This window comes from Schistosoma haematobium, chromosome ZW (genome assembly GCF_000699445.3).
Source record: "Schistosoma haematobium chromosome ZW, whole genome shotgun sequence".
NCBI lineage: Eukaryota > Metazoa > Platyhelminthes > Trematoda > Strigeidida > Schistosomatidae > Schistosoma > Schistosoma haematobium.
Window position 1 is genome coordinate 34,968,839 of NC_067195.1, and position 26,777 is coordinate 34,995,615.

General features: G+C 40.0%; 2 protein-coding genes across 3 annotated transcripts; one reads left to right on the forward strand and one right to left on the reverse strand.

Annotated features, from left to right (window-relative positions):
• Positions 1-2,503: 2,503 nt before the first annotated feature.
• On the reverse strand, positions 2,504-7,499 carry MRPS2_1 (28S ribosomal protein S2, mitochondrial). Of its 2 annotated transcripts, XM_051211163.1 has the most exons (5): positions 7,386-7,499; positions 6,112-6,227; positions 4,196-4,542; positions 2,629-3,268; positions 2,504-2,584 (listed from the first exon to the last, which is right to left on the reverse strand). In XM_051211163.1, exons 2-4 carry the CDS (start codon positions 6,143-6,145, stop codon positions 2,846-2,848), a joined length of 804 nt encoding a protein of 267 aa, XP_051071201.1. In that variant the 5' UTR covers positions 6,146-6,227; positions 7,386-7,499; the 3' UTR covers positions 2,504-2,584; positions 2,629-2,845. The 2 variants fall into 2 exon arrangements, with proteins under 2 accessions (XP_051071201.1, XP_051071202.1); XM_051211164.1 differs by having other exon boundaries at positions 2,629-7,216; positions 7,249-7,499.
• Positions 7,500-13,453: 5,954 nt separating this feature from the next.
• PHF5A (PHD finger-like domain-containing protein 5A) lies at positions 13,454-25,573 on the forward strand. The gene is made up of 5 exons (XM_051211165.1): positions 13,454-14,214; positions 14,249-14,321; positions 24,025-24,118; positions 24,156-24,346; positions 24,390-25,573. The coding sequence occupies exons 3-5, from the start codon at positions 24,067-24,069 to the stop codon at positions 24,477-24,479; spliced, it is 333 nt and encodes a 110-aa protein (XP_051071203.1). The 5' UTR covers positions 13,454-14,214; positions 14,249-14,321; positions 24,025-24,066; the 3' UTR covers positions 24,480-25,573.
• Positions 25,574-26,777: the final 1,204 nt, after the last annotated feature.

The window sequence follows — 26,777 nt, forward strand, 5'->3', positions numbered from 1 at the left end:
AGGACGGAGTACTTATCTTTCTCAACAATAAGTCCAAGAACCACGGAAGTTTTGAAATATAAATCACACGATCCACCAGTGTTGCGTCCCTAACTTAATGATTTTTGTAACGTATTTGTATCAATGCGTAACTTCCAACGACGGGTGCTAAGGTTTGTATCTTATCACTACTCATGCTACTAATGTTTGCCTTTATTGTGATCATAGTGAGATGTTTGTTCGACACCTTTCAACTTGTTTTTGTACAAAGTGATTTGATTTTACCATACAAATGGAAAAACGTCCTGTGTAACAAGTGTGAGTTAATTCACTGAAAGTAAAGTTGCCCTGACACACTCGACTCCTTAAGTATTTAGCGGTTCCTGCTCTTGTTCTTCCATTGAGACAGATAGTTTATTTTGTGAAATCGATGCAAGATAAATGATGAATCTTTGCTGACATACTTTCATGAACTGGTTGCTTTTGGAAAACCAATACCAATGTTTAAACCATTCAGGTCCACTTAATCAACATTCGAAGATCCATAGATCATGATCAATGCTCATCGTTTGGTCGAAAACATTAAACTGAAGGTGTCATCATGGGCGTGTTGAAGATACTGGAAATTTCGAGACTGCCTAACAGATTACTCATCCTTACCGTCGAACTACTTGACTATTGCATTCCTATGTTCCCATATTCAGAGCCTACTTTCGACCCTAGTTGTTAACTTATTTACCGTTTTCTACCACGATCGCATTTCAAGTATGATCCCGAAGTCATAGCGTTGCAGTCTAATAAACCATACACGTAAACTGACACGCTTGAGGTAGATAACAGTAGCACAGCTTGCTGTGTTTTATAATTAGAATGAAGGCTAGGTTGGAAGTATACAGTTGCAGAGCCAATAGAAGTCAGTACTATTTCCGACCTTAGCTTCAAGCTCCACTTTACCAGTTGGAGCTTAGGAAGCTAGTGACAACAGAAATTGGTATATACGAGGGTAGGCAGATAAAAAAGTATTGGTAAGTCGTTCTCAAGGTACCGATGTGCGTGCTAGCCGCACCAGTATGACTCAGGTTGACACTGAGTATGACCAAAGACAGAATGTGACAGTAGTATTCGGATAGCAATAAAAAGTTGGATCACGCTTGTCGGCTCCAAATGTGGGCTGACAAAAGGTCAGTCGTTAGAAGTCTGGAATAGTTGCCAGGCATCTATATCTGCCAATGGTTCCACTGATGATTGTTTCACTGAATCTACTTTAGTTACTAGGTACGTACTGTCGTGCACTTTTGTATCGCAACGACGTGTTACGTACGCCCAACCGACGAACGAGGATTCATGGTGTAGGAGTAGTTTTGAAGAAAGCTAGGGGCCGCCAAACCAAAATATGGCACAAGTCCGTGAAGTCACTGACAAGTGTACTGAGCATGTTGCTGGGTGTAGACTACCTGGTTGGGATTCGCGAGACGATAGTAATTGATGGTTAGAGACCTTAAGTGACATGGCTCAAAATCTTTTGCAATGGCGCAGGTGCATCCACTCTTAGTGTTCTCCTAAATTCTAATCTGGACCCTTATGTCTTTTTTTTCTTTACAAATTCATTTCACTGAATTAAACTTGAATAACATCTTCGAACCCTAATCTTTCCAAATACTACTATCTCCACCACTACGAGATTTGAATCGACCATTGTATCTGTGTGCTGATGTGGTATGGCAACTCGAACTGATATAAGTACGTACGAAGTCTTACGTTCTTACTAACTGATTGACACTTCTGTATAGAAATTCATGACTTATGCGGACATTTGCTTAACTCGCGCGGATATTCATATTCCAAAGTTCCTTTCCTAGCACACACTAAAAGCAAACAGTTACGTTTTATGGTCATTTTATCCTAAGCTTGCTTACTAGGTTTTGATTACTTGAATGCCTAAACGTACTACACATCATTACGGCCGTTCACCAATATGGAGGCAGCAAGAGTCAGTTGCTAGTGAGAAGCTCTCCAATGACGTTTTAGAGATGTTTGCGCTTTGTATGTATGCAATAAGCTTAATGCTATCTGTATGCACGCACATACCTCTCCCAGTCTGATTATCGGGAGCAAAATAATTAAGCACGACTAATCATTCTGAAAGCCTAGACAGCTTTGTTAAGTTAGTGGCTTAAAAAAACATTTTGGCTTCTACTAACTTACGCTAGCTGTAGTGTAGACAGTGTCGACTGTCCTATAAAAAGACAATGCTACCCAGGTGTTGTAAATCCTGACCTAAAGGAAGTGACATGAGTGGGGCAAAATGATTAGATCAATAAGGTTTTCGGAGCATTGCTTATATTTGTGAAATTACCAATGGATTGATGGTAAATCTAATCATGGAAGAAGCGAAAAATTAGGTTTATTGAAGGAAAAAAACGTCCAGTGACTGGATGTAGACGTAAAACCAGTGGTATATACTTTCTAAATAAAGATCAAATCGTATTCAGTGCTGCTAAGTTCGTCTTAGTTTTTCTTACATGTGATGAAATGTTTTTGACTGGATCAGATAAATATAGTTTTCAGTTGTAACTGAACTCAGTAGTATGGCGTTGATGAATTTCTAAAGTGATTATTAGTATTATGTTGTACAGACATGTGTCTTACAATGTCACCGTTACATAAAGTTAGCACGGATGAGAAATCGACAAAGTATGAGAGCTCTTTTATTTTGAACACAATGATCGTTTCCATTTTTGTGAAACTACCTACTACCGCGAACTGAATGGATGAAAATAAATGGGCTTTGAGATATAACTTATCAATCGAATATATATAAATATATGTACATATACAAGTTTATAGAGCAGTAAGTAATTTATTGTTAGGGGATTGCTGATGTTCCCACGCGATTTGATGACTCTGATTGGCGGTCCAGCTGCTCCTTTAATATTCGGTCTCGAGCAGCGGCCTTTTTGCCCCTTGTAATAGCTTCAGCGAATAACGCACAGAACAAACGTACTGATGTAGGGCTATCGTCGTTACCGGGCACAGGATAGCTAATCAATCTGGGGTCCGAATTTGTATCAACTACACCAATTGTTGGAATGAGCATCTTTGCCGCATCTCGTACAGCAGAATGTGGTCTGCAGATTGAATTACAGGTGCTGAGAAAAAGGACTAAGTCAGGTAGCCTCACAGAGTCATGAAAAACATCCGATGAGTTTGTGAAAACTCCACCTTCCCATTTGCGGCAGTAAGAATACTCGCCAACATTTTCAGCAGTCCTTTCAATTAAGGGTAACATCTGGCAATGAAAGGATAAAGTAGGTTAAGATTAAGGCGGGCAGCGATAGAGCAGATTGCTACGAAGTAAGCTGTGTGGCTTCAACTATAGTACAAATCAGTGGATAATCAATATAGTTGTGGGGATATATGATGGTCCAAGTTGCCATAACTCACACCGAAACAAAAAGATGGGCATGGAGCCGGATGCTATTAGTAACATGGAACCAAAAAGTAATAAGCTGCAATAGGAAACCGGAAGCATGTAATAGTACGATGTTAAGAACAGAGGTCATACCACTATAACTTTCTAAGTATCACCGCTTGAATTATTCAGCTGCAGATTTTGGATCAGCCTATACGGATAAAGCAACCAAAAATGAAGGTTCGGGATGAGGATGCAACGACCCAGTTTACCGCACGTTAATACGTCAATAAAAATGACAAGACGGGAAACAAATGAGGAAATAATAATACGAATGGTGGCACAAAGCTGACTTCACCGTCGGACCTTGCGTCTTCTGCCTCTAGTTTAGCCGCTTCCCAAACAACGTGTAGAACTCCCAGGTATATGTTCCAAACAGTATAGCTCGAAATATAGTGAATTCAGGTTGCTCTGCCACATTTGTTATTCTTGCCCTAAATAGACTCACTAATCGGAAAAGTATGTAATATAGCTCGGTTCGCAAGTCAAGATAGACAAGCCAGATTACTGTGTCAAAGTAACGTGTGCAGTCGGATAGGGGAGATTAGTGTTTTCATCGTTTAAAACAATACATTCTCTATCAGCATGTTACCATACACTCGTTTATCCCAGCTGCACTGCACCTCTGGCAGTGCATAGTAATTATTATTTGTTTATAAACTTACCTAAGACAACAACCTTAATGGTAATTTTTTCAGTTATTAACTAAAACTTCAGTTGCAAAAGACGAGTTGATCTACTTACTTGTTTATTCTGGTACATAAAAAGTATTATTCCTTGACGGTAGGCAATGTGAGCCGCGAAATTAAGTGCATCAAACATCAAGGAACATGTCTGTTGTAGATCAATTATGTCTACACCTTGTCTACAACCGTATATGTATGGCTTCATGTATTCATTGCGTAACGCCGATCGGTGACCCAAATGAACACGAGCTTGGAATAAATCCGTAACATTAACCAAGTTCTTAAGACCAAAATAATCAGGACAACTTAAAGGATTCTCGAAATAACTGGGATGTGAATAGTTGTTTTGTTTGTTTTTCTCAGATCCACTTGTAATTATATTTTTCCTGAGGAACAAAAATGTTTCTAAAACCGCAATAATGTATTAAAATATATCTCCCAACACTCTGAATAAGAACAACAAAATGATTAACACTTTATGACTGGAAAATATCGAAATCAAAAAAGGTAACTTTTAACATGTGTTGTAACTATTTCAGTCAATAAAGAACCAGTCTACACTTCCTTAGTAAACTATGTCTGACCTCAGTATTACTAGTTCGATTATTGCACCATGAACCAACATTGTTTTGGAGAAGTCCTTGGTTAGATACTATTGATCTACGCACGTCTTCTATCTATCCCATCCTCGATTGCAAGGAAGTGTTTACGTATAGTACTTGTCATTTGTGAGCAGATCAAAATCCTACGTAATAGAGATTAGTGAAATCCATTCCTAAACAAGGAGGATCTAGTAATGCCAAAGCACGAATTAACAAAGCATTGTTACAATCAAAGAATATCTAGAACTCTAAACAACTGTCACTCAAGACTGAAGTTAGGATTCTAAATAATAGCGTTAAAACAGTTCGATTGTATGAAGATGAAACTACCATCATCACAACCAAAATATTAAAGGTATATACAAACAACTGTCTACATAAGATACTTCAACCCATTAGCCAAAGATCATCAGTAATAACCTACACTCCCAGGTAAAGAAACGATCTTTCAACTGAGGAAATCAGAAAAACGCTCGAGGCGAATAGGATGCACTTTACGGAAATTACTGAACTGCACCACAAAGCAAGCACTAACTTGAAATCTCTAAGGCGAAAGGAAAGGGGGCAGATCAAAGGACATGTCACTGAAGTCTGGGGGTGGACGTCAAGACTACGAGTAGCACTTGACAACAGTTGGACCGAAGAGCTAAAAACAGAGTTGGTTGGAGATTATTGGTAATCGACCTGTGCCCCACCAGGAGTAACAGGTAAGGATATAGATACCGGGACAACTGGGCACCAAAGTAAGTATGTGTCACAAATAATGAAATAGAGTTGTGAAATATAGGGGAAGGGAGGTGCAAGCAAAAATACATTCGAGCGTCTTGGAATTTAATTTTAAGTAAACTACTGCGAAATCGTTTATTTGAACTACAAATGTTCTAGGTAAATTTGCGGTATTCATACAATCATTTTCAATAGTTTGCTTCACTTTCTATAAAAAGATTTTGAGATTCAAATATTCAATCCCAAACAAAGTGACTGTCCCAGTGAATTCAAGAAGTTCCAAACTGTAGTTTGTGAGACAGTATAAGACCGGAGCCATTGCAGCGATTTCTAACATTCATTTAATCTTTCCATGAATTTAGGGTGCAATTTTAAAGTTCTGTGGATTCTCACAGATCCCAGTGAACTATGACCGTGTGCATTATGTTTATATATTATGTTTACGACAGCTGTTGGGGCACGAAAAACATATGAAGGGATAGCAAATGTATACAGATCTTATGCTCAAAATTGGACTTTACAACTGTCAGTCGAACAAACTAATGAGTAAAGATAACCACCTATAAGAACGTGAAATAAACTGTCGAAATATAAACACGCGCTGGTAGTAAAAATTTTATCAAGGTATATAAAAAAACTAACGTACTATGATTACTCTTCAAAAGTGTCTTAGAAAGCATTTCAAGGTGTAGTGTCAGTTTATGTTATTAGGTATTCAGCCAGGGACCAAAGTATGCGACCTTGTAGCCAAAAGTGGACAGTCTAAACGGCAGAAAACAAAAGAAAGCTAATATGAGGCATAGCTAGTAAACACTATTCAGCACCAGTTGTATTCAAAGCTTCACACAACACACAAACTAAGTGAGAAGTCACACACTAACTTTGACTAAAGTTCGCCTTCTTCAGTGTAACTGGATGATGGAATGATAGCTATTTACTAGTTAAGTAGATAACACTTAGAGCATGATTTATTGGTGCGTCGACTCATGTGTGTGCTCAGCAGGTTGAACGCGTGAACCGAAAGTTCCTGAAAACGGCCTGAGAGAATTTATACACGAAAGTTAGCAAAACGTAAGAAACTCCAGGGAGGCGTATGAGGCACTATTTATTAATGACTTTATATTGCCGAAAATGTCTGTTTTCATACATAGATTGGACAGTTTACTGGCAAAGTATGGTAGCGATGAAATGATGATTTATGGACGAACTAATCAGGTATAAGATAATAGGTCTCGGATTTTAACGTGAAACTCACTCATCCATTTGCTTAAGTAGAGTTTTGGCACTACAGCTGATGTCTGTTCGCGATGAGGACCGTAAATTTAATTTTTAACCTTAATCACCAACTGCAAAACATAATTTTAATTCCTTACACAGGTTTATAACCCTCATTTGGTCCTAGATATTAGGTGGACACTCTTAAGGTCAGTCTAGCGTCGCTCAAGGTCGTCCATAAATTAGTCTCACCATGGGAACTTGTCAAATACATCCCAATGTACTGAAGGAACCCACACATTTTGACAAAAAATATGTAGATGTTCTAACCCATCTCTAACTCAAAGTGACTTTTGGAATAATTTACGAGGACAATCAAAAGTCTCACAGGTCATAGCAAATTAATTCCCAGCCGAATTCCCCATCCGATCATTGATAAATGGAATCTTCAATCTAGATTGTAGCCCCACGTGTCGATTAATCCCACCGTCATTGAGTCAAACGACGGGACGAGTGAAAACCTTATGCAACACAGCCTATGGTGGGTTGGCGTCTAGACTAAAGATACCTTATCTGGGACGTGTTCGTAACAGTAAGTGGGTTCCTTTGGGAGAAAAAAGAGATAGCTTGAGTAAGCGATTAACAAGCATCAGAAATAACACAAACATAATGTTAAGACAATCTGACAATCGAAACAAATAGTACCAGGTCGAATCTGCCTCCACGACCTTGAGTGGCTGTGTTCAGGGCGGATATGCCATATCTGAAGGTCTCTTTGTTGGTTGAGTGTGTTAGCTCACACGAACTTGTAGTATCCGCATAACCAAGTAGTCTATTGACATTTAAATAATCAGAAGAATTGTTTAAAATTTCTTCAAGTGTGCTGTCCTTTTTTAGGGCAAACATTGCGTCTGTTTTTGAGTAATTGTTCATTGTAATGCTGCCTTTATACTAGCATTGTTGAATATCGTATGACACTCTCAAAACAATGTAATATTAGCAAATAAAATGACATGCAACTCTATGAACTGCTTATATACGTTAGCAAGGAAATGTCTGCCTATCGCACAGCAGTTGGAGTAGTTTCTAAGTCTTGGCCAACAATGATTCCTATGTGATTGTATCTATGGATAACAGGGAGCTCACTATCATTCACCGTGTATGTATCTGTACTTTAGTGACCAACATGCACTATGATGAACTTGAAGGCACTTATCGGCAACTGCCAAATTTTGAACCAGTCAGATAATTTCTCCGAGTCATTTTTGAGCTCTAAACTATCATCTTTATCTTTTATCGCTCTCCATGTCTTAACATCATCAGCAGTTAGCAAGACCGATGATGATATTAGACGAGGAAGGTCACTTACATAAAAAAGGAACAACACTAGCCCCAAAGCTGTGCCCTGAGGCACTCAGCTAAGCGCAGTTTGCCAACTAGACAACTTTGGGACAACCCGTACTCTATGTTGACTTTAAAATAAAAAGTCCATTATTGTTAGTTTTATAGACATTAACTCTGTTGTTTACGATGAGGAATATTGCTGTAGATTCATGAATTTAAGTTAAAAATGCCATTTTAACACACTTGGTGCTTCCTATTAGTGTTCTCTAGATAACTTCTGTAATAGGCTTTCGGTCTGACAAATTCTAGTTATTTGTAACATATTAGAAGTATTAATGAGGCGTCGGACGGATCCATATGCTCCGCATATGCATCCTCAGTGTTGTATAACAATACTGAAGAAGAGAGGAAGAAAAGAAAAAGAACAAGCACACGAGCAGACATTGCACATTACCGAGGAGGCTTGATCATTTGTAATGGGGAAATAAAGGTTTGATAAGTCCGACTTATTTTCTGTTGTTCGATCGACTGTTACACAAGTTTTCTATGATAAACTGAAGAAAGAATGCAAATAATATGGCCACAAATAAACATAGGACTATATGAAAGGAGCAGATTTAAAAGAACGGAGGTAATTTAGGTTTACTTATACATCTGAAATGTCGTAAAGCAATTGAGTGTTTGGATACACAAGTGAATTTTTAATGCAAAGTTACTTTCATAATCTACTTTATTATTATTGGTTTTCTCTGTAAGTCATGAGTGAGTCTCTTTATTTTGGCATAAGGGGCCAGTTTAGCTTGAAGTAAGTTACCTAGTAGGATTCTAAGGTTATGATAAATCATCTGACTGAACGCTTGGATCTGTTTCCTAAGCTCTTCTAATAACTCCAGGCTAACTCTACAGACAACGTGAAGAGGTGTCTCTCCTTATGCTTAAAATTTGTGTGCACTAAAATTGAAAGATTGTCTGAGCACGGCAGCAGCGTACGATCACCATTATTTGTTCGTTGTGATGGAATACTATAATACCCACCTTAATGACTTTCTGTTAGGCTTAAGTTAACTATTTGGGCCATAAGGTTACCTGTCACGAGTACTATGTCTGAACGTTTAGCTTTCTAAAGAAGTTCAGAAAGCTTTCTGTAAAATTCATCTTTCACTTCATCCGGGCTGCAGTCAGTAGGAGCGTAGGCAGAAACGACAAAATGGCAATTACGTGTGTCCCTATCCTTCCGAATTCTTACGGAGCCGTTTAGCCGAACAGCACATAGACGACTGTTGACGGGGATCCACTCTAGCAGTGCTTATTCTGCCCTCATGCTTAGTGCTGTCTCCACACCTGCCAGTCCACGAGAACTGACCATCGGGTCACCAGATACACGGAGGGTGTATCTTGCTGGCTCTCGGTTTTCCCGAGGTGAGGTCAAGTGAATGACCACACTGGAATCCTGTATGCGTGTTTTAGAGACACAGCATACATCAATGGAAAGAGACTCTAGGGTTTTAGCCAAGGAAGCCTGCTGACCGATTTGACATAGAGTGCGTACGTTGAAAGCTCCAATGTGTAGTTTGGAGCGAGGTTTCAGTAGACCTGGGACAGAGTTTTGAGCACTAGAATCGTTGGCTATGGTGACACTTGAGGAGGAACCTGAAAGAGGAAGTTTAGAGGTGAAAGTCGATGTAGGGGGAATAATGAGAGTTGAAGAGGGAGGTTGATTATGAATACAGTGGTCTTGAGTGTTGTTAGAGGTATGAGAGCGGTTGTCACTTCCTGGTTGCCCACACTGTGGAGGGAAAAGCTTCAGTTTCAGTTTGGGAAGGACAGGGGGCTCGATGGCCTATGTTAGTCCTGGCAATGGTGGTCTCTCAGTTGGTCCAACTTTCTTTTGAAAGAGTCGACGGATGGAGCCTCAACCACGTGCTGAGGTAGTGAATTCTACTCGTTGATGATTCGATGGGAAAGTCGATAGTCAGCTGACAAGTAATTTGTTCTCGGCTTATGAACTTTTTTGGAGTGTCCTCGTAAATTCTCTGTTTTGGAAGACAAGAAAAATGAGGGCATATCAGGTGCTAATTTGGCACTAAGCAATTTGAAATCTGTAATCAGGCTGCCTCTAGTTCTGCGATATGACAACGGGAAAAGGTTCAGCTTGGCCAGTCGAGCTTCATACGGAAGCTTCGCCATTCCGGGAATCATCTTAGTTGCCGTTCTCTGAACCTTTTCTAGAAGCTCACTGTCTTTTCTTAAGTAGGGGCTAGCCGCTTGTATGCAATACTCAAGTTTAGGACGAACGAACACTGTATACAAAGTCAAAAACGTTTTGGCGTCGACATGACTAAAAGCTGTACGTATTGACCATAAGGTTCTACTGCACGGCAGTGTGCATTAGTCTTTAAGTCTTGGCTAACGATGACTACTAAGTCATTATATGTCTGGACGACAGGTAGTTCAGTGTTATTCATCGTGTATGTATCTGTGCCTTGATGACCGATATGCATCATAACACACTTGGAAGTATTTATCGGCAACTGCCATGTTTGAGACCATTCAGATAACTTCTTCAGGTCATTTTGAAGTTCTAAGGTATCACTCTTACATCGCATCGTTCTCCATATCTTGACATCGTCAGCATATAGCAAGACCGATGATGATAGGAGACAAGGAAGGTCATTTACATACAAGAGGAATAGCACTGGCCCCAAAACTGTACCCTGAGGCACTCCACTAAGCACAGTTTCCCAGCTAGATAACTTTGAGTTCACCCTTACTCTTTGTTGACGCCCAACTAAGAAGTCATTTATCAACATCAATAAATTGCCTCCAATCCCGACTTTTCTTAACTTATATAACAGCCGGTTGTGCGGAACTTTGTCAAAAGGTTTACTGAAATCAATGAAGGCGACGTCTACAGGTAGCTTTTGGTCCTTAAGAGCGCACCAGCTTTCACGAGCCACTAATAAGTTAGTGAGACAAGAATAACCTATTCTGAAGCCGTGCTGCTTCTCCGAGAGGATTCGGTTTTTATCGAGATACTTAAACAGCTCCTTCCGAATAGTCTTTTCTAAGATTTTAACAACCACACTAGTTAGGCTAACGAGGCGGTAATTCTCAGGTGTGCGTTTCGTACCTGTATTGAAGACAGGACTTACTATGGCGTTTTTCCAGTCTTTGGGTAAACGACCCTGCGTTACGGATAGGTTAAAGCATATACTTAAAGGGTTCGCAACGACGTTAGATCATTCCTTCAGTAGCCTAGGATGTAATTCATCGGGTCTCGTGGATTTACCTGTGTCAAGCTTATTTAGTGGGCCAAAGGCATAGAGTTCTTTAATGGTCACGCTATCCAGTGTATGTGTGGGGGGGTCTGTATGCGCTGATGGGAAGGGTGCTTCTATGGTGTATACATTGCTAAAGTAGTTTGAGAACACTTGAGCCTTACCAAAGTCGTCTTCCACTAATGATGAAGCAGTACTGTCTCCCCACAGAGCAGGAATATTTCCTTTTCGCCTTGTCCTTTGGTTTATATAGGAATACAAGCGTTTAGGACATTCTATGGATTCCTTAACAACTTTTCCTTCGTACAATTTTCTAGACTTACGGAGGGTCGAGGCACAAATATTCCGAGCCTTTCGATACTGAGATTTTGACTCATCAGTCCCCAGTAACCTAAATCTATCCCACATTTTCCTTTTCTTACGGAGAAGGATACAGACCTCCCTACTGAGCCATGGTGGTGAGTTTTTCGGCCCCTTTGGTATAGTCCAAGGGATGTGAGGTGTGGTAACTTTTAAGTATGAATTTCGAAATGCGTCCCAGGCCGTTTCAATGGAGGACTCTGGGTCTATTGTACAATCTATTAACGATGCTAAGTGCATGATGTCTGGTATGTTTGCTTTCCAGACGTTGGGTCTGGACTGGACTGACGCGTGCTCGTGACTGGCAGTTATACGGAAGTCGAAAGTTAAAACTTCGTGGTCACTTTTACCTAGGGGTGGCATATGATGGAGGTTCGCAACATCATCCTCATAGTGAGTCAGTATAAGATCTAATAAGGATGATTCAGTGTCCGAATCGTACCTTGTCGCTTCTTTCACATGTTGCACTAGAGCACATGTGATAACCCCATCAACTAGTTCCTGCTCGAAAGAATTCTCCGACGATTTAGTTCGCAGAATTTCCCAGTCTACTATAGGTGCATTGAAGTCCCCTAGGATTAGACTTCGACCACTTTGGGACCAAGTATTGAGACTGCTTAGCAGGACTTCATTTACCTCACAGCTTGGACTGCGATAGACCAAATCAATCAGCAGCTCTTGTCCCTTGCATTTCAAGCGAAGACTAACTAATTCACACCTCCCACTCTCATGGGATACACTATCGATAATGACAAATGGGATAGCATTCCTAATGAATAGAGCTACTCCCCCTCCTCTGCGCTCTTGTGTTCTGTCGGCTGATCTGTCGCTATGAGCAGCTTTCGATTTTTCAACTACTTTTACGGGGGCAGGGTTCCCTTTTATATCCCTACTTTTCTTCATTACAACCTGTACCCATTCGTCAACGGTGCTGGTAGAAGCAATAACAGTTGCGTCAAACCTAGTGTTGGATTTTGGGGGTTGTCGACGACCGATCGAGCCTTGCGATTGCTGCTTCTAGGTGTTTCCCGTTGGATCCCATCTGGGAGACGGGGAACAGAAGACCCTACTTTTCTTGAGCTTTTGTTTAAGACAGACCCTTTTGGAGACTGCTTTTCCTTCTTTGACGGGCGTGAGTCATCTATCATCGGACTAACAGTAGTTTCCTTCACGTTGATTTGCGTGTCAACAGATCGAGTGCTGTTTGACGCGTTCCAACTATGCTTGCTAAAACACTTCTTTGCAGCATCAACCAATGAGATGGCCTCGGTTAACAAGCTGTTTGCATCCGAGCAGCACTGTTGACAAAGCCATACACAACCCTTCCTACTGAACCGTTTGAAAGCAGCAGGCGTTAAGTTCGTGCAAACTTCATGGTACCAGCCTTTGCACTCGTCGCACTGCATGCCGCTTTCAACAGGATAACGACAACCCAGACGTTGGCAACTGCGTTTTTACACTGTCCGGTCATTTAGGAGGGGTTCTTTTTCAAGATGCGATGATACTCGGAAACCAAAAAATAATCAATGAACAAAAAAGCGAAGAGCTGTAGATTGCTGGGACCAAAAGTACTAACAGATACAGTTGAAAAAGAGGTACTCAATAGTACCAACGACAAAACTAATTGAGAGAACGGTAAAAACGATACTCTAGTCGAATACTTTAACTGAAATAAATTCAATTAAAGTAAAAACAGTAGTCTTGATACGTAATAAACGATCAAAACAAAGAAATTTACTCTGCGAGGAAAAATACCACTGTGCTTTTTAAATAGCGCGCTCAAAGGTTTATCAAAACAATGTCCCTAAAATATTTTGGGGAGTTTCCATGGACCTGGGGAGATTTCGGGGTTTCTTATGCCATTACTTCAAAGTCTTCTATTGTGGCTTCCCCAAATTAGGGAGATTGGGTTATATACTTCTTTCAAACGAGTCCCAACTTGTAAATCCAGATAACATAATTGAATACTCGTCCTTTGTCATGCATCATTAAGATAGCACCACGTTAACTACTTGAAGGATTGACGTTATCAGACATAGTGTGCCTGAACTAAAATGAAATCCATAAACATTTTGATTTGACCGCGTCTGCGATACTTCATGAATTGTTGATGTGACGCACCAATCACCTTATGACAGTTTGACCTTCAAGTGCTCACAAACTTCTTTGGACTCACCACTGAAGCGTTGTTCTATTCCACTTTACATACAGTCATCTGAGGTTGGTAGTTTCATGTGATATTGTCAGTTATTAAATAACGTCTACGCTATTGGTATTCACTGTTACTCAGTTGTTTATTCCTGCTCCCAGTAATTTTCTTTGGCCACCATCGACCCTATGTTTATCTTTAATTAAGTTTCGCTTAGTCTGATTATTAGAGCTTTATTGTAGTGTGCATTAGTTTTTCTATCTGCTCTTCAACTTACTATAAGCTCCAGTCGGTGTGTTATGCTGCCATGCTGAAATGAACTATTCTATTAATTGCAGAAAAAACAACTCCAAATGACTTTTTGTTCCCTTTTAATATCATTAACCGAATTAGGTGAATGCAGGTAAGGTGGATACAGGTTATTCTAAGTAAGTTAGGTTATGTTGAAGTCATCAACACATCAAACAATAACCTAAGAAATAGCAAGTTTCTACGTCCAACACTAAATCCGTAAGTCAGCTTAGTCACCAACTTCATATCAAACGTATTAATATTGTGACAAATATGACACAGTGGCTTGGATTTTTTCTAAGTAAGTTAGCATCAAGTTTGCTAAAACATTCGAGTTCTGAAGACCCTTTACTTCGGTTGCTTCAAAATAACTTGTTAGGATGTGATAAATATACATGTTTCTAACAGTCCTCACTCACTTGGGGTTAAAAACTCGGTACCCTTCGATAAGTTGTCATTTAACTGTGTATCGCCTAATAAATCACTTTAGAGTTAATTATCTTTTTTAACCTGCTTTTTATCGGTCAATGGTCATGTTATCTTGCCTGTTGTTTGTGTCAATGGTATGATATTTTGATTCATATTCAAGAAATTTGGTGTATCCACTGGGCTCTATCTAAAGGTTAGGATCGGAGATCAAGATCTACGGAAAATTACATGCCGTATCATAATCTCGGTTGAATAAAAACATTTACTGGGTAAAATCAAGGTGGACGAGGCCTAAATAAAAGCATTGAGTCTGTAAACCGGTTAACGTGCAATTTGATCCGGTTAATAGCGCAATAATTTCTAGAAACGAGTGCTGCCGTATACGATTTCGGCAACCGCGCATCCACCTCTGATTTTTATCTCAACGCGTACCACGAAGATAAGTAGGAGTACATTTTCCCATTACGATGTGGCATCGGAGTGGGGTACTTAAGGTTGTCGAAATAGCTACTTTACTATACTACCAACTTGTAGGTTGTAGGTGTTTAAATAAGAAACTCCGTCTAAATTTGAAACAATAGTTCCACAATATTTGGGCGCCGAGTTAATGTGAGATATTAAAAAGGAAGAATGTATTTGTAAAATCTCAGCGAAATAATTTGAAGTAAATCCAACGTTTAGCCTAGCAATCTGGTCCAAGCTTTTTCAAGAAAAATAAGAAAATTTGAGCAGATGTTTAAACATTCGTCGAAATCTAACAATGACGAGATTAGAAATAAATCCAAGGAACTCGATATAAACAAAATAGTGGTAAATCTATCTGACAGACATTTAAATCAACACGAACTATCGCTACTTAAAAATGGTCTCAATTTCAATATGGACAAAACACGAATTTCGGCCTCTGAAGTTATTCCGTTGATCGAACCTGCCTTAAACAGTGTTCCAGATGATCAAGCGGATTCAGTGAGGTTTAAAATCTGAGCTGCATTGTTGAATCAAAAACCAAGTACGCCTAATATTTCTAAAGAAGAAACGTATGCCCTAAAACAGTTACGTTAAGACAGAAAAATTGTTATTATGAAAGCAGACAAGGGAGACACCACTGTTGTTAGGAATAATTATGTGAAAGAAAAGTCAATGAACATCTCCACAGTGGGCCCTATAAAAAAATCATGAAGAACAAATGTAGAGCCACTTTAAATAAGTTGAAAGCTGAAACGGCCAAGATGCTACATAAGTTAAAGTCCAAACTAGGACCATCTTTATGGTTCTCTTAATATCCAAAAGGCAATAACCCTTGTAGATTTTATGGCCTACCGAAAATACATAAAACAGATATCCCACTAAGACCTGTGGTTGATTACATAAATTCAGAAACCTATAATCTTTCTAGATACCTGGCCAAAATTCTTAAACCATATGAAAGCGTAATAAAATAAGGAATAAAAAATTCTAATGATTTCAAAAACATTGTCCGTAATATCCGCATAGAAGAGGATGAAATAATGGCAAGTTTTGATGTTTGCTCATTGTTCACTAATGTTACTGTTAATAAAGCTTTAGATGTTGTATGTAACCTCTTAGATCCTGACACTGAACTTAAACAGCGTTGTCCTTTAGATCCCTCAGACATTATTAGATCTTTGGTTTTATGCTTACATTCAACTGTTTTCAGCTTTCGGGGAGATTTGTACAGATAAACAGGTGTAACTATGGGATCACCGGTTTCTCCTATTGTTGCTAACTTATTCATGCATTCACTGGAAGCAATTGCTATCTCGATTTGTTCCATTCCATCAGAAATTTGGTTAAGATGACGCTTTTGTCATTATAAAATGAGATGATTTAGACGAACTATTTCAACGTGTCAACAGCATTTATGACAAAATCAAGTTCACTAAAGAGTTGGAATCTCCTGAACGCAAATTACCTTTTCTAGACTGCTTGGTTGAAAGGAAGTATAATGATCGTTTAAAAATTAGTATTTTCCGAAAGCCGACATATTCAGGGAAATTTCTAGATTTTAAGTCTGCGCATCCACGCTCTACCAAAGTGACAGTAGCCAGAAATTTGATCACCAGAGTAAAAAAACTTGTCGCTGAACAAAATGATATAAAAAATGGAAATGAATTTAATTGTATCCACTCTAATTATGAATGATTGTCCGAAGGATTTTATTAAAAGAATAATTAAGAATGAAGGACAAAATGTTATTATTAAAAAAAGAGTTATGCGAAAAGAAAGGATTAACACAGGGGTGATCCCATATCGTAAAGGTATTTCAGAAGAGATCAAAAGAATCCTAACTCTTCAACATCTAAGAGTATTCTTTCGAACAAACAATACTCTAAGATCAAAACTAGTAAGAATCAAAGATCCAATACACAATGGTGAGCAACAGAATTTTGTTTATAAAATCAACTGTAATGCAACGTATGTAGGTGAAACATCAAGGCAACTGAATGTGAGGGTGAAGGAACACAAACTATGGTTAAAGCACATTCATAAATCTTCAGTTGAGGTAAAAAAACACGAGAACGAATCAGCGATAGCATTACACTCGATAGAATCGGGTCATGCAATTGATTTCAATGGCACAAGAATCCTTCAAAAAGGCTTTAATTCTTACAAAGAAAGACTAACAGCCGAAGCCCTACATATATGGGCTAATCCAAACAGTATTAATAGGAGAGATGGAATACAATTAGCTGTCCCATGGCAACTAATAATTAATAAGTAAACCTGAACTCATTCAATTCTATCTATCTATATCATATTAACTAATCAATAGATAGCCCCCAAATGCCCTGGTATGGCCGAGAGTGAGGTGGGCCCTCCCTCTCGAAATGCTCTCACACGGCCACGCGTATACGGCCTCTGCCAGGGAAGTCCTACTCACTGCCTTCTCGTGGCGAGGGTGTTGTTTACGAAAATGAGAGGACGAAAAGCAAATGTCCGGCGCTTTAACAGGACCCCAAACCAAATCAATGTTGCACATGGGCTCCAGTATCCTGCAGGAACAAATGGCGTATGAACCAATCGTTGGTCACCGGCTACCATGGGAATGCATCTTCTCACGATGCTCCACTGCCTTGTGGATTAGACCTATAGGTCAAAGGCTCGGGGTGTGGTCCCCTAAGAAAACCACGTGTTTCGGTCTGGGCACCCGGGCAGTATCACAGCCCGCACATATACAAATATGGTGTGGCGCACATATATTTGGTGCCCTCTTATACCAATATTTATGTGTCGAAATAAAAATAAAAAAGATAATACCTTCAACGGTTCAAACCAGTTATCTTATCTGAACATGTTAAATAATTGACTGGAACATTAAAATAACACAAACTTTCAATTACAAATACATTCCTCTTTGAATTCAGTCTTTTACCTTGTTTATTTATCGTCATTTAATGCATGCTGTGACATTTTTGATTCATATAATATATAAAATGATATGTTTTCTTAATATACACAGACCGAAGACAATATATAGTTGAATGAAATTTCTTCTCACATCACTTACGTATACACACAATCTGTTATCTTAACACCGTTTCACACCACATGTCTCTTACACACTAATGTAAATACCTACTTCAAAAATTGTTCACGTTGGTTTAATGACTTATTCAGGATACAGTAAACCAGAGAACCATGTACCTATTTATGCTCGATAATTTTGTTTGATTATATTTTCCTTAAAAAAGCTTTGACCAGATTGCCAGACGAGATGTTGGATTTACTTCAAATTCTTTCGCTGGGATTTTACAAATGCATTCTTCCTCTTTAATGTTGTAGGTGTTTGTTTAAAATAGTGGGTCACCTAGGACTTATTCTTAAGTACAGAATATCTCATCTACAATATAGTTCATAGTCAATCCTGGTCGTTGATGGGCAGCTGAATTTGTCGATTTATCTCTCGAACGACGTACAATCTCAGGTCCCACCATTGACATCAGTCAGTAACAACGTAGAACTTCGTACGTACGTACGTACATCAGTTGGAGTTGCCATACCACATTAGCACAGAGATGTAGCTGTCGACTCAAATTCCGTAGTGGTGACATCATTGATAAGAGCCATTTCGGACTAATATTTAAGACGGTCTATATATATGTAATAAGGCATATATCTAGCAGTTTCTTGCCGGGAGATCATTGGATAAAGGTGAGTATGGTTCAGACGAGCATCGGGATTGATAAACAAAATAGTTTGCAGAGTGCAATATCCCGTAATGTGTACTACTGATTATCAGTAACTATGCGTTTATTGAGACAATTTAATTTATTACTTCCAGATAAATTTTTCTGAGTTTATATCCCAACCGTTGTTGCTACCTTGACGTGGTGGTCGGGCTTGCCTATCGTAATGAAGCAACCGAGCTATACTGGCTGGAACAACCGTTCCTCAAGGTCCTACTATGTCAGACAGGTCGGTTGAAGAGCGGTAAGACTAAAAGCAACAAACCCAGGGTCCGGAGGCGAAGTCGTACTGCTGACTGTTTAGAGGTGTGACAGCAGTAAGGTGTTTCCTTCAGACAACCAGCATGACAGCGATGCTGCCTTCCCACAAGGAGGGGTGGGGTTAGAAAAGGTCGACCCTAAAAATGCGCACCTCACCTTACCTCACGGATTTCCGTCTCCGGCAGTAAGGCCCTTTGAAGAACGGAGCTAACACGTCAAAAACCTCCCACGAAAAGGCCGTGCGCGACCGGCCTCAAGCAGTTGTCCCTTGGGCACTGCGGTCACGCTCTCGGGTCACTGAGACCGCCTCTAATCCAATTTCCTTTTCAGGTACCTCCAGAAGAACCCTTCCACGGTGTGAGCAACCGGGAAGTGATAACCGCCCTCATACCTCTTACAGCACCCAAGACCACTGTATTCATAATCAACCTCCCTCTTCAACTCTCATTATTCCCCCTACATCGACTTTCACCTCTAAACTTCCTCTTTCAGGTTCCTCCTCAAGTGTCACCATAGCCAACGATTCTAGTGCTCAAAACTCTGTCCCAGGTCTACTGAAACCTCGCTCCAAACTACACATTGGAGCTTTCAACGTACGCACTCTATGTCAAATCGGTCAGCAGGCTTCCTTGGCTAAAACCCTAGAGTCTCTTTCCATTGATGTATGCTGTGTCTCTAAAACACGCATACAGGATTCCAGTGTGGTCATTCACTTGACCTCACCTCGGGAAAACCGAGAGCCAGCAAGATACACCCTCCGTGTATCTGGTGACCCGATGGTCAGTTCTCGTGGACTGGCAGGTGTGGAGACAGCACTAAGCATGAGGGCAGAATAAGCACTGCTAGAGTGGATCCCCGTCAACAGTCGTCTATGTGCTGTTCGGCTAAACGGCTCCGTAAGAATTCGGAAGGATAGGGACACACGTAATTGCCATTTTGTCGTTTCTGCCTACGCTCCTACTGACTGCAGCCCGGATGAAGTGAAAGATGAATTTTACAGAAAGCTTTCTGAACTTCTTTAGAAAGCTAAACGCTCAGACATAGTACTCATAGGGGGTGACTTTAATGCTCAGATAGGTAGCTTAAACCAAACAGAAAGGCATTTAGGTGGATATTTTAGTATTCCGGCACAGCGAACAGATAATGGTGATCGTCTGCTGCAACTATGCTCAGACAATCGCTTATTTTTAGCAAACACAAATTTTAAGCATGAGGAGAGACATCGTCTAACGTGGCGACCGCCTGCACCAAGCCAACGATGGACTCAAATAGACCATATTGCCATCAGTCATCGTTGGAGAGGATCGGTAGAAAATTGTCGCTCATTCTGGAGTACCTGCTTGGACTCCGACCACGCCCTAATACGGGCATGCATCTGCTTGCGCCTCACTGGACGCAAAAAAGCCACATTAAAAAGACCTATTAGGACCGAACTGAGTAGTGAGGAAACCAAAAGTAGGTTCCAGGAACAACTGAGGTCACGATTAGGTAGTTCTGAAGACGAGGCTGACCCAGATGTTGCTTGGAAAGATATACAAGCAGCAGTGACATCTATTAGCGACTTAAACCACAGAGTTTCAAAGAACCAGTGGATTTCTTCAAAGTCTATCACACTGATGGATTCTCGCAAACTCGTCCCATCAGGTTCCGAACATGAGGAAGAGCGACAACAAATCAGGTCTAGGTTAAGAAAAAGTCTAAGAAACGACCGTGAGCAGTGGTGGGCAACGAAAGCAAAAGAGATGGAAAAGGCGGCGACTATAGGGAACACAAGACAGCTTTACAGACTAATAAAAGAAACTGGAATTAATAAGTCAAGTGTAAGTGAGAATATATCGGAAAAAGACGACACACTCATCTGCTCCCAGTCCAGACGTTTAGAACGATGGGCGGAACATTTCAGAGAACAGTTCAGCTGGCCTTCAGCTACTCTACAACTACCCTCCATTCCCAGACAGTGTGAATGGAACATTGAAGTAGGTCCCCAAACTCTTGCTGAAGTCCAAAAGGCTATAGTTAATCTGAAACGAGGAAGGGCAGCTGGTCCAGATGGATTGGCTCCAGAGGTCTTTAAGGATGGTGGTCCAATTTTAGCGATTAGGTTGACTAATATTTTAGCTAAAATCTGGGAGTTAGACGTTATTCCATCTAACTGGTCACAATCACTTATCGTCCCAATATATAAGAAAGGGTCAAAATCATCCTGTGACAACCACAGAGGGATTAGTTTAACTAATATAGTATCTAAAATACTAGCCTCGATAATTATCAGACGCCTAACTAGGACTCGTGAACTGCAAACACGAGAAAATCAGGCTGGCTTCAGACCTGGTCGTGGCTGCATCGACCACATATTCACCATTCGTCAGATTCTAGAACACAGGCATACTTATCGGCGTCCGACAATGGTGGTCTTTCTCGACTTAAAAGCAGCATTTGACTCTGTAGACCGCGAGATTCTGTGGCAGTGTCTGTCATTGAAAGGCGTACCCCAGAAGTACATAAACCTTGTAAAGGCTCTTTACTCGAACACTACTAGTCGAGTCAGAGCTTATGGCGAACTGTCATCTACTTTTGCAACCTCAAGTGGTGTCCGTCAAGGCTGTCCACTTTCTCCATTTTTGTTTAACTTCATCATAGACTTATTGATGGAAATAACTTTCTCGTCTACTGAATTCTCGGGTATTGATCTCCTACCAGGAGGTCCACTTATCGACTTAGAATACGCAGATGACATAGTCCTGTTTGGTGAAGACGCTGACAAAATCCAGAGTCTTCTGGTAGTACTGAGCAACAATGCCAGGATGTTCGGAATGCGCTTCTCTCCCTCTAAATGCAAGTTATTGCTTCAGGACTGGTCTGCGTTAACACCTGAACTAAGGATAGGGAGTGAAGTAGTCGAACGCGTTGACAACTTCACTTATCTTGGAAGTCTGATCAGCCCTAATGGGTTGGTATCGGACGAAATCTCAGCACGGATTCGAAAAGCTCTATTGGCTTTTGCCAACTTACGTCACCTATGGCGAAGGCGAGATATCCGTCTATCAATAAAAGGACGAGTATACTGCGCGGCAGTCCGTTCTGTTTTAATTTACGGCAGCGAAACATGGCCATTAAGAGTAGAAGACACTCGTAAGCTATTAGTATTTGACCACAGATGCCTTAGAAATATTGCTGGCGTCTGCTGGGATCACCGGGTAAGTAATAGTGAGGTTAGACGCAGGGTATTAGGGAATGATGGTAAATCTGTTGATGGGGTTATGAATCTTCATCGACTGAGATGGTTGGGCCACGTGTTACGTATGCCTGAACACCGATTACCACGACGTGCAATGCTATCCGGTATTGGAAATGGTTGGAAGAAAGTTAGGGGCGGCCAAACCAAAACGTGGCATCAGTGCTTGAAGTCACTAACTTCTAGTCTGAGCCATGTTGGTAGATGCAGACTACTTGGTTGGGGTCCGCGTGACTACCGTAACCAATGGTTGGAGACTCTTGGTGACATGGCTCAGAATCGATCACAATGGCGTCGGTGTATACACTCCCTGTCTTCCCTTAAACTAAGAGATTAAAATCGCCTCATATCTTTCTTTCTACGAACCATTTCTTTCTTCTTGTACTATATCTCTATATGCAATCTTTCTCTTATATATTACTACCTTTGACCTAACCACTGCTATGAATCCGGTGTTCATCTTGTTGTGCTGATGCGGTATGGCAACCTGGACCGATGCACATATGTGCCTGGTCCTACGTTGTAGCTGACTGACTGACTGAAATTGTTTTATGTCTTAGCAGGTTATTTTAACTTGATCACCATGTTTGACATCTTATACCAATCGGTATTAACTAGTTCCGACTTAATAGTAGCTACCAGTATATAATCCGCGTTTACACAAATTGCATAAGAATGCGACCATCATTGATACATTTATCCTAAATGTCCTCAGTCACTGTGAATATAAGATATTACTTCAGCATTGGATGGCGTCATCGCTTGAATTAGTGATGGGGAGTGGAGTAGTCGAACGCATCGACCGCTCCACTTATATTAGTAGTATCATCACTACTGATGGTTTGGTGTCTGAAGAAACCTCAGCACGGATTCAGAAGGCTCGATTGGCTTTTGCCAATTTGTGTAGGCGAGATACCCCTCCTCCAACCAAAGGGAGAGTTTACTGTCCAGAAGTTCTCTTCATTGTACTTTATGAATGTGAAACATGGTCATGAAGAGTAGAGGACACTCATACGTTACTGGTATTCGATCATAAGCGTCTACGAAGTATCGTTTGTGTATTTTCGGAGCATGGAGTAAGCCTAGATTAGGAGTAGAGTACTCAGCTATGATGAGTAGTCGATTGTTGAGGTGGTAAATCTCCAACTGAGGTGTTACTTATGCCCAACCACCGCCTACATCGAGGGTTATGTCTTTGGGTGCAGGAGTAGGCTGGAAGAAAGTTAGGGACTGCCAAAGTAAAACATGGCATCACTCCATGAAGCCACTGACAGTCATGTTAATAGGTACGCACTACCTTGTTGGGGTCCGTGTGACTATCGTAGCCAATGGTTAGAGACTTTGAATAACATGGCTGAAAATAGTTTGTAACGGCTCAGGTGCATCCATTCTTTATCTTTCCTCAGATCCTGAAATTCTAAATTGCTCATAAGTCTCTGTGTTTTTATCTCACTAATTTATATTTTCTTTTCGTGTCGCATCTTCGATGACTTATCTTTCCTAATTACCACGGATACTGTTACTACATCTACCATTCTAGGATTTGACCTGATAACATCCCTCTTTTAACGGGGTATGACGTGAACCGATGTACGTACGTACAGGTTCTACGTTGTGACTGACTGATTCACAGCAATCCAATAAAATACGTCTTGAAATGTTTATTTTTGGGCTTTGTAAATTAATGTGTTTCGTTCATTATGGTTCAATTTTACTTGATGGTCATTGAATATGCTTAAGTTAGTTTTCTTATCTAATGCTTAATATAACTTTACTATTGATTTTTTAGGACACAAAAGCGATACTACAATTATAGTCACAAGTTTAAATTATGGCAAAGCATCATCCAGACCTTATTTTCTGCAGGAAACAACCAGGTGTTGGTAAGACTGTTGAATTTCACTACTATCCTTAACAAAGCTATCGGTCGTCTGTGTGAAAAGTGTGATGGGAAGTGCGTTATTTGTGATTCTTATGTTCGCCCGTGTACTCTTGTTCGCATATGTGACGAGTGTAATTACGGATCATATCAAGGACGTTGTGTTATATGTGGTGGTCCAGGGGTTTCGGACGCTTATTACTGTCGACAGTGCACGTGTCTGGAAAAGGATGTGAGTGTTTCTCGATTCTCTTTAATTAGATATTTTTACTTAGAGAGATGGGTGCCCTAAAATCGTCAATTTAGGAAGTGCGAAAACTGATCTGTTTTATGAACGTAAAAAATATGGATTCAAAAAACGTTGACATTTTCCGAAAAATACATCTTTTGTAAATGTTTTTCACTTCATATATTATCAGTAAAGCTCTCTATAATGATCTATTTTCAGGTGTTACTTTATAGTGATATGATTATTATTCCTAACTTAATTGTATTCATAGTATGCACATTTTTGTTATATGTACAACGTGACTTTCGGAAGTTGAAAGTATACTCCGGGTGTTATCATTGATAATTGGCAACCTCTGAGGTTTTTTAAGGAATGTGACCTCCAAAACATTATTTAACTGGAATCTGAGTAAAAATAACACGTCAGTAACTTTATCAAAAGTTGGTTGTTACAAGTGGTAGGAAGTCTCAAGGAGCTTTACTGGTTTCAGATTATTTTCCACTTCTTTACCAATTAAGTGGTGACTCTTAGACCCTAAATACAGTTTCTAACGTCAAATCAAGCTAGTCGTAATAGGTAAAATTCAGACCGTTTGATAATTCATCATCATTGTGGATCTTTTCGTTGCTTAGGAAAATTAAATAAGTTCACGCCAAATAGTAACAGAGCCTAGGTCACGTAGTTCCTAAATTATAATCCATCGTCTAACTTCAGTTACTAGGAGCACTTTTAAAACTGATAACTTACTATAATAGATGGCGTGGAAAATAATGATTGGGAATCTCAAACGGGGATTCCTTAAAACTTTTCAAAGACTTGTTTATTATATCTGTTAGGGGAGACACAAATAGCAATCGAACTAGGTAATTGTTTGGTCTCCCAGCTTATCGGTTGTATTAACACGGTGAGTTTGGTGTTAATACGACGTTTTATGGAGTAAATAATCCATCTAATTCACCGTAAAACCTGGTAGGAGTGTTTATCAGTCCCAGCTGGCTCACTGCACATTACCAAAATGGAGGAGGAAATTCATAGAACAGGGAGCTTAGGAGGTAAAATAATGTCAAACCCAATGTGTTGTGGAGCTCAATTTTTCTGTGCTATGATAAATACATCTCTGATTAAGAGGATGATTCAAAACCTGATCAACTAGTGATGTACAGTGATACTATAACAGCTGGCGACATTGAATTCTTGACAAAAGCCCTAAAATGAACTGATGTAAAAACGTAGCACAAAAATCATTAAATGAGGGTTATCTGGTCATGTTTACGTACAAAATATGAAACGTGATTAGGAGCAGTTTGGAACAAGAGGAATGTGGATATATAAGTTTTGTATGTCACTCACAAGCCAATGATTTACTCATTCACAGCAAATATAAACTGGCACAATGAGATATCAAAAAGTGCTAGACTAGTGAAATGATAATATTGTGGAGGAATGAAAAAAGTAAGTGGTCTCAGAAAATAAATGAACAAGAAAAGTGTTCAGTAAAAGATACAATGCAGTCAAAATCGATGCTCCATTAAAGAAATTCAAGTAACGTTTTACGAAGAATTTAGGAAAAACCCAGTATGATCGCTTCCGTCCACAGCCATATCTAATGGCTTCTTAAACCGCTGAGTTCCACAATCTCTAAAAACCCAGCCAAGAAGTGATGAACCGATGTGCCCGTCGTAGACACCTATCTATCATACCACAGCGCTGGTCGATCCTTCTTTTTTTACTTGGCCAGCATCGGGAAATAATGGGCCTTGTGGAAGCCGATTGAACGATACTAGTAAACCATGTTTGAACTGCTAAAGCCGGTTTTTCAAGATGGTGACACCAAGTGTACCCAAACATATTACAGAACCGCCAGGATTACCGGATGTTACCAATTCTTCAGAGGCAGAGATAATCATGCACAGTCCCTAAACATTCTCAGCTCTACAAGATAGCAGAACCGTTCTCACCGACACGTATATTCAGTCTTTTATAGTCAAATTAGCAGCGTCACGTTTGAACCGAAAACGGCACAGATCGGCATAAGCTACTCTGGCTCGCACCATTTGATAGGTTTACTTGACCCCCACGGTGATCGCAGGTTCAATATCCTGTTAGTCTTGCAGAAGTGTTTTGCGTTTCGAATAAGTAAATTAGACCCCGTACATGAGTAAGCTAATCACTAACCAAAAAGTATACTTCAAAGACAACTTAAACCGAAGAATAAAAATATGGAGCCGTAATAAACTTGAGATTTAAAGAGAAGCAAGGCTTGAGTATAACTACCGGAGTAACCGACTTTAGATCGTACTACCGATTATGACTAATGTACAGACTCCAAACCGCATGTCCGCAACTGACATGGTTAGCACCAACATTCAATTGATGAAATAATATCATCTCTTAACTTGACCCCCTTCATACTTTCTATGCGAGTAGGTAGTTT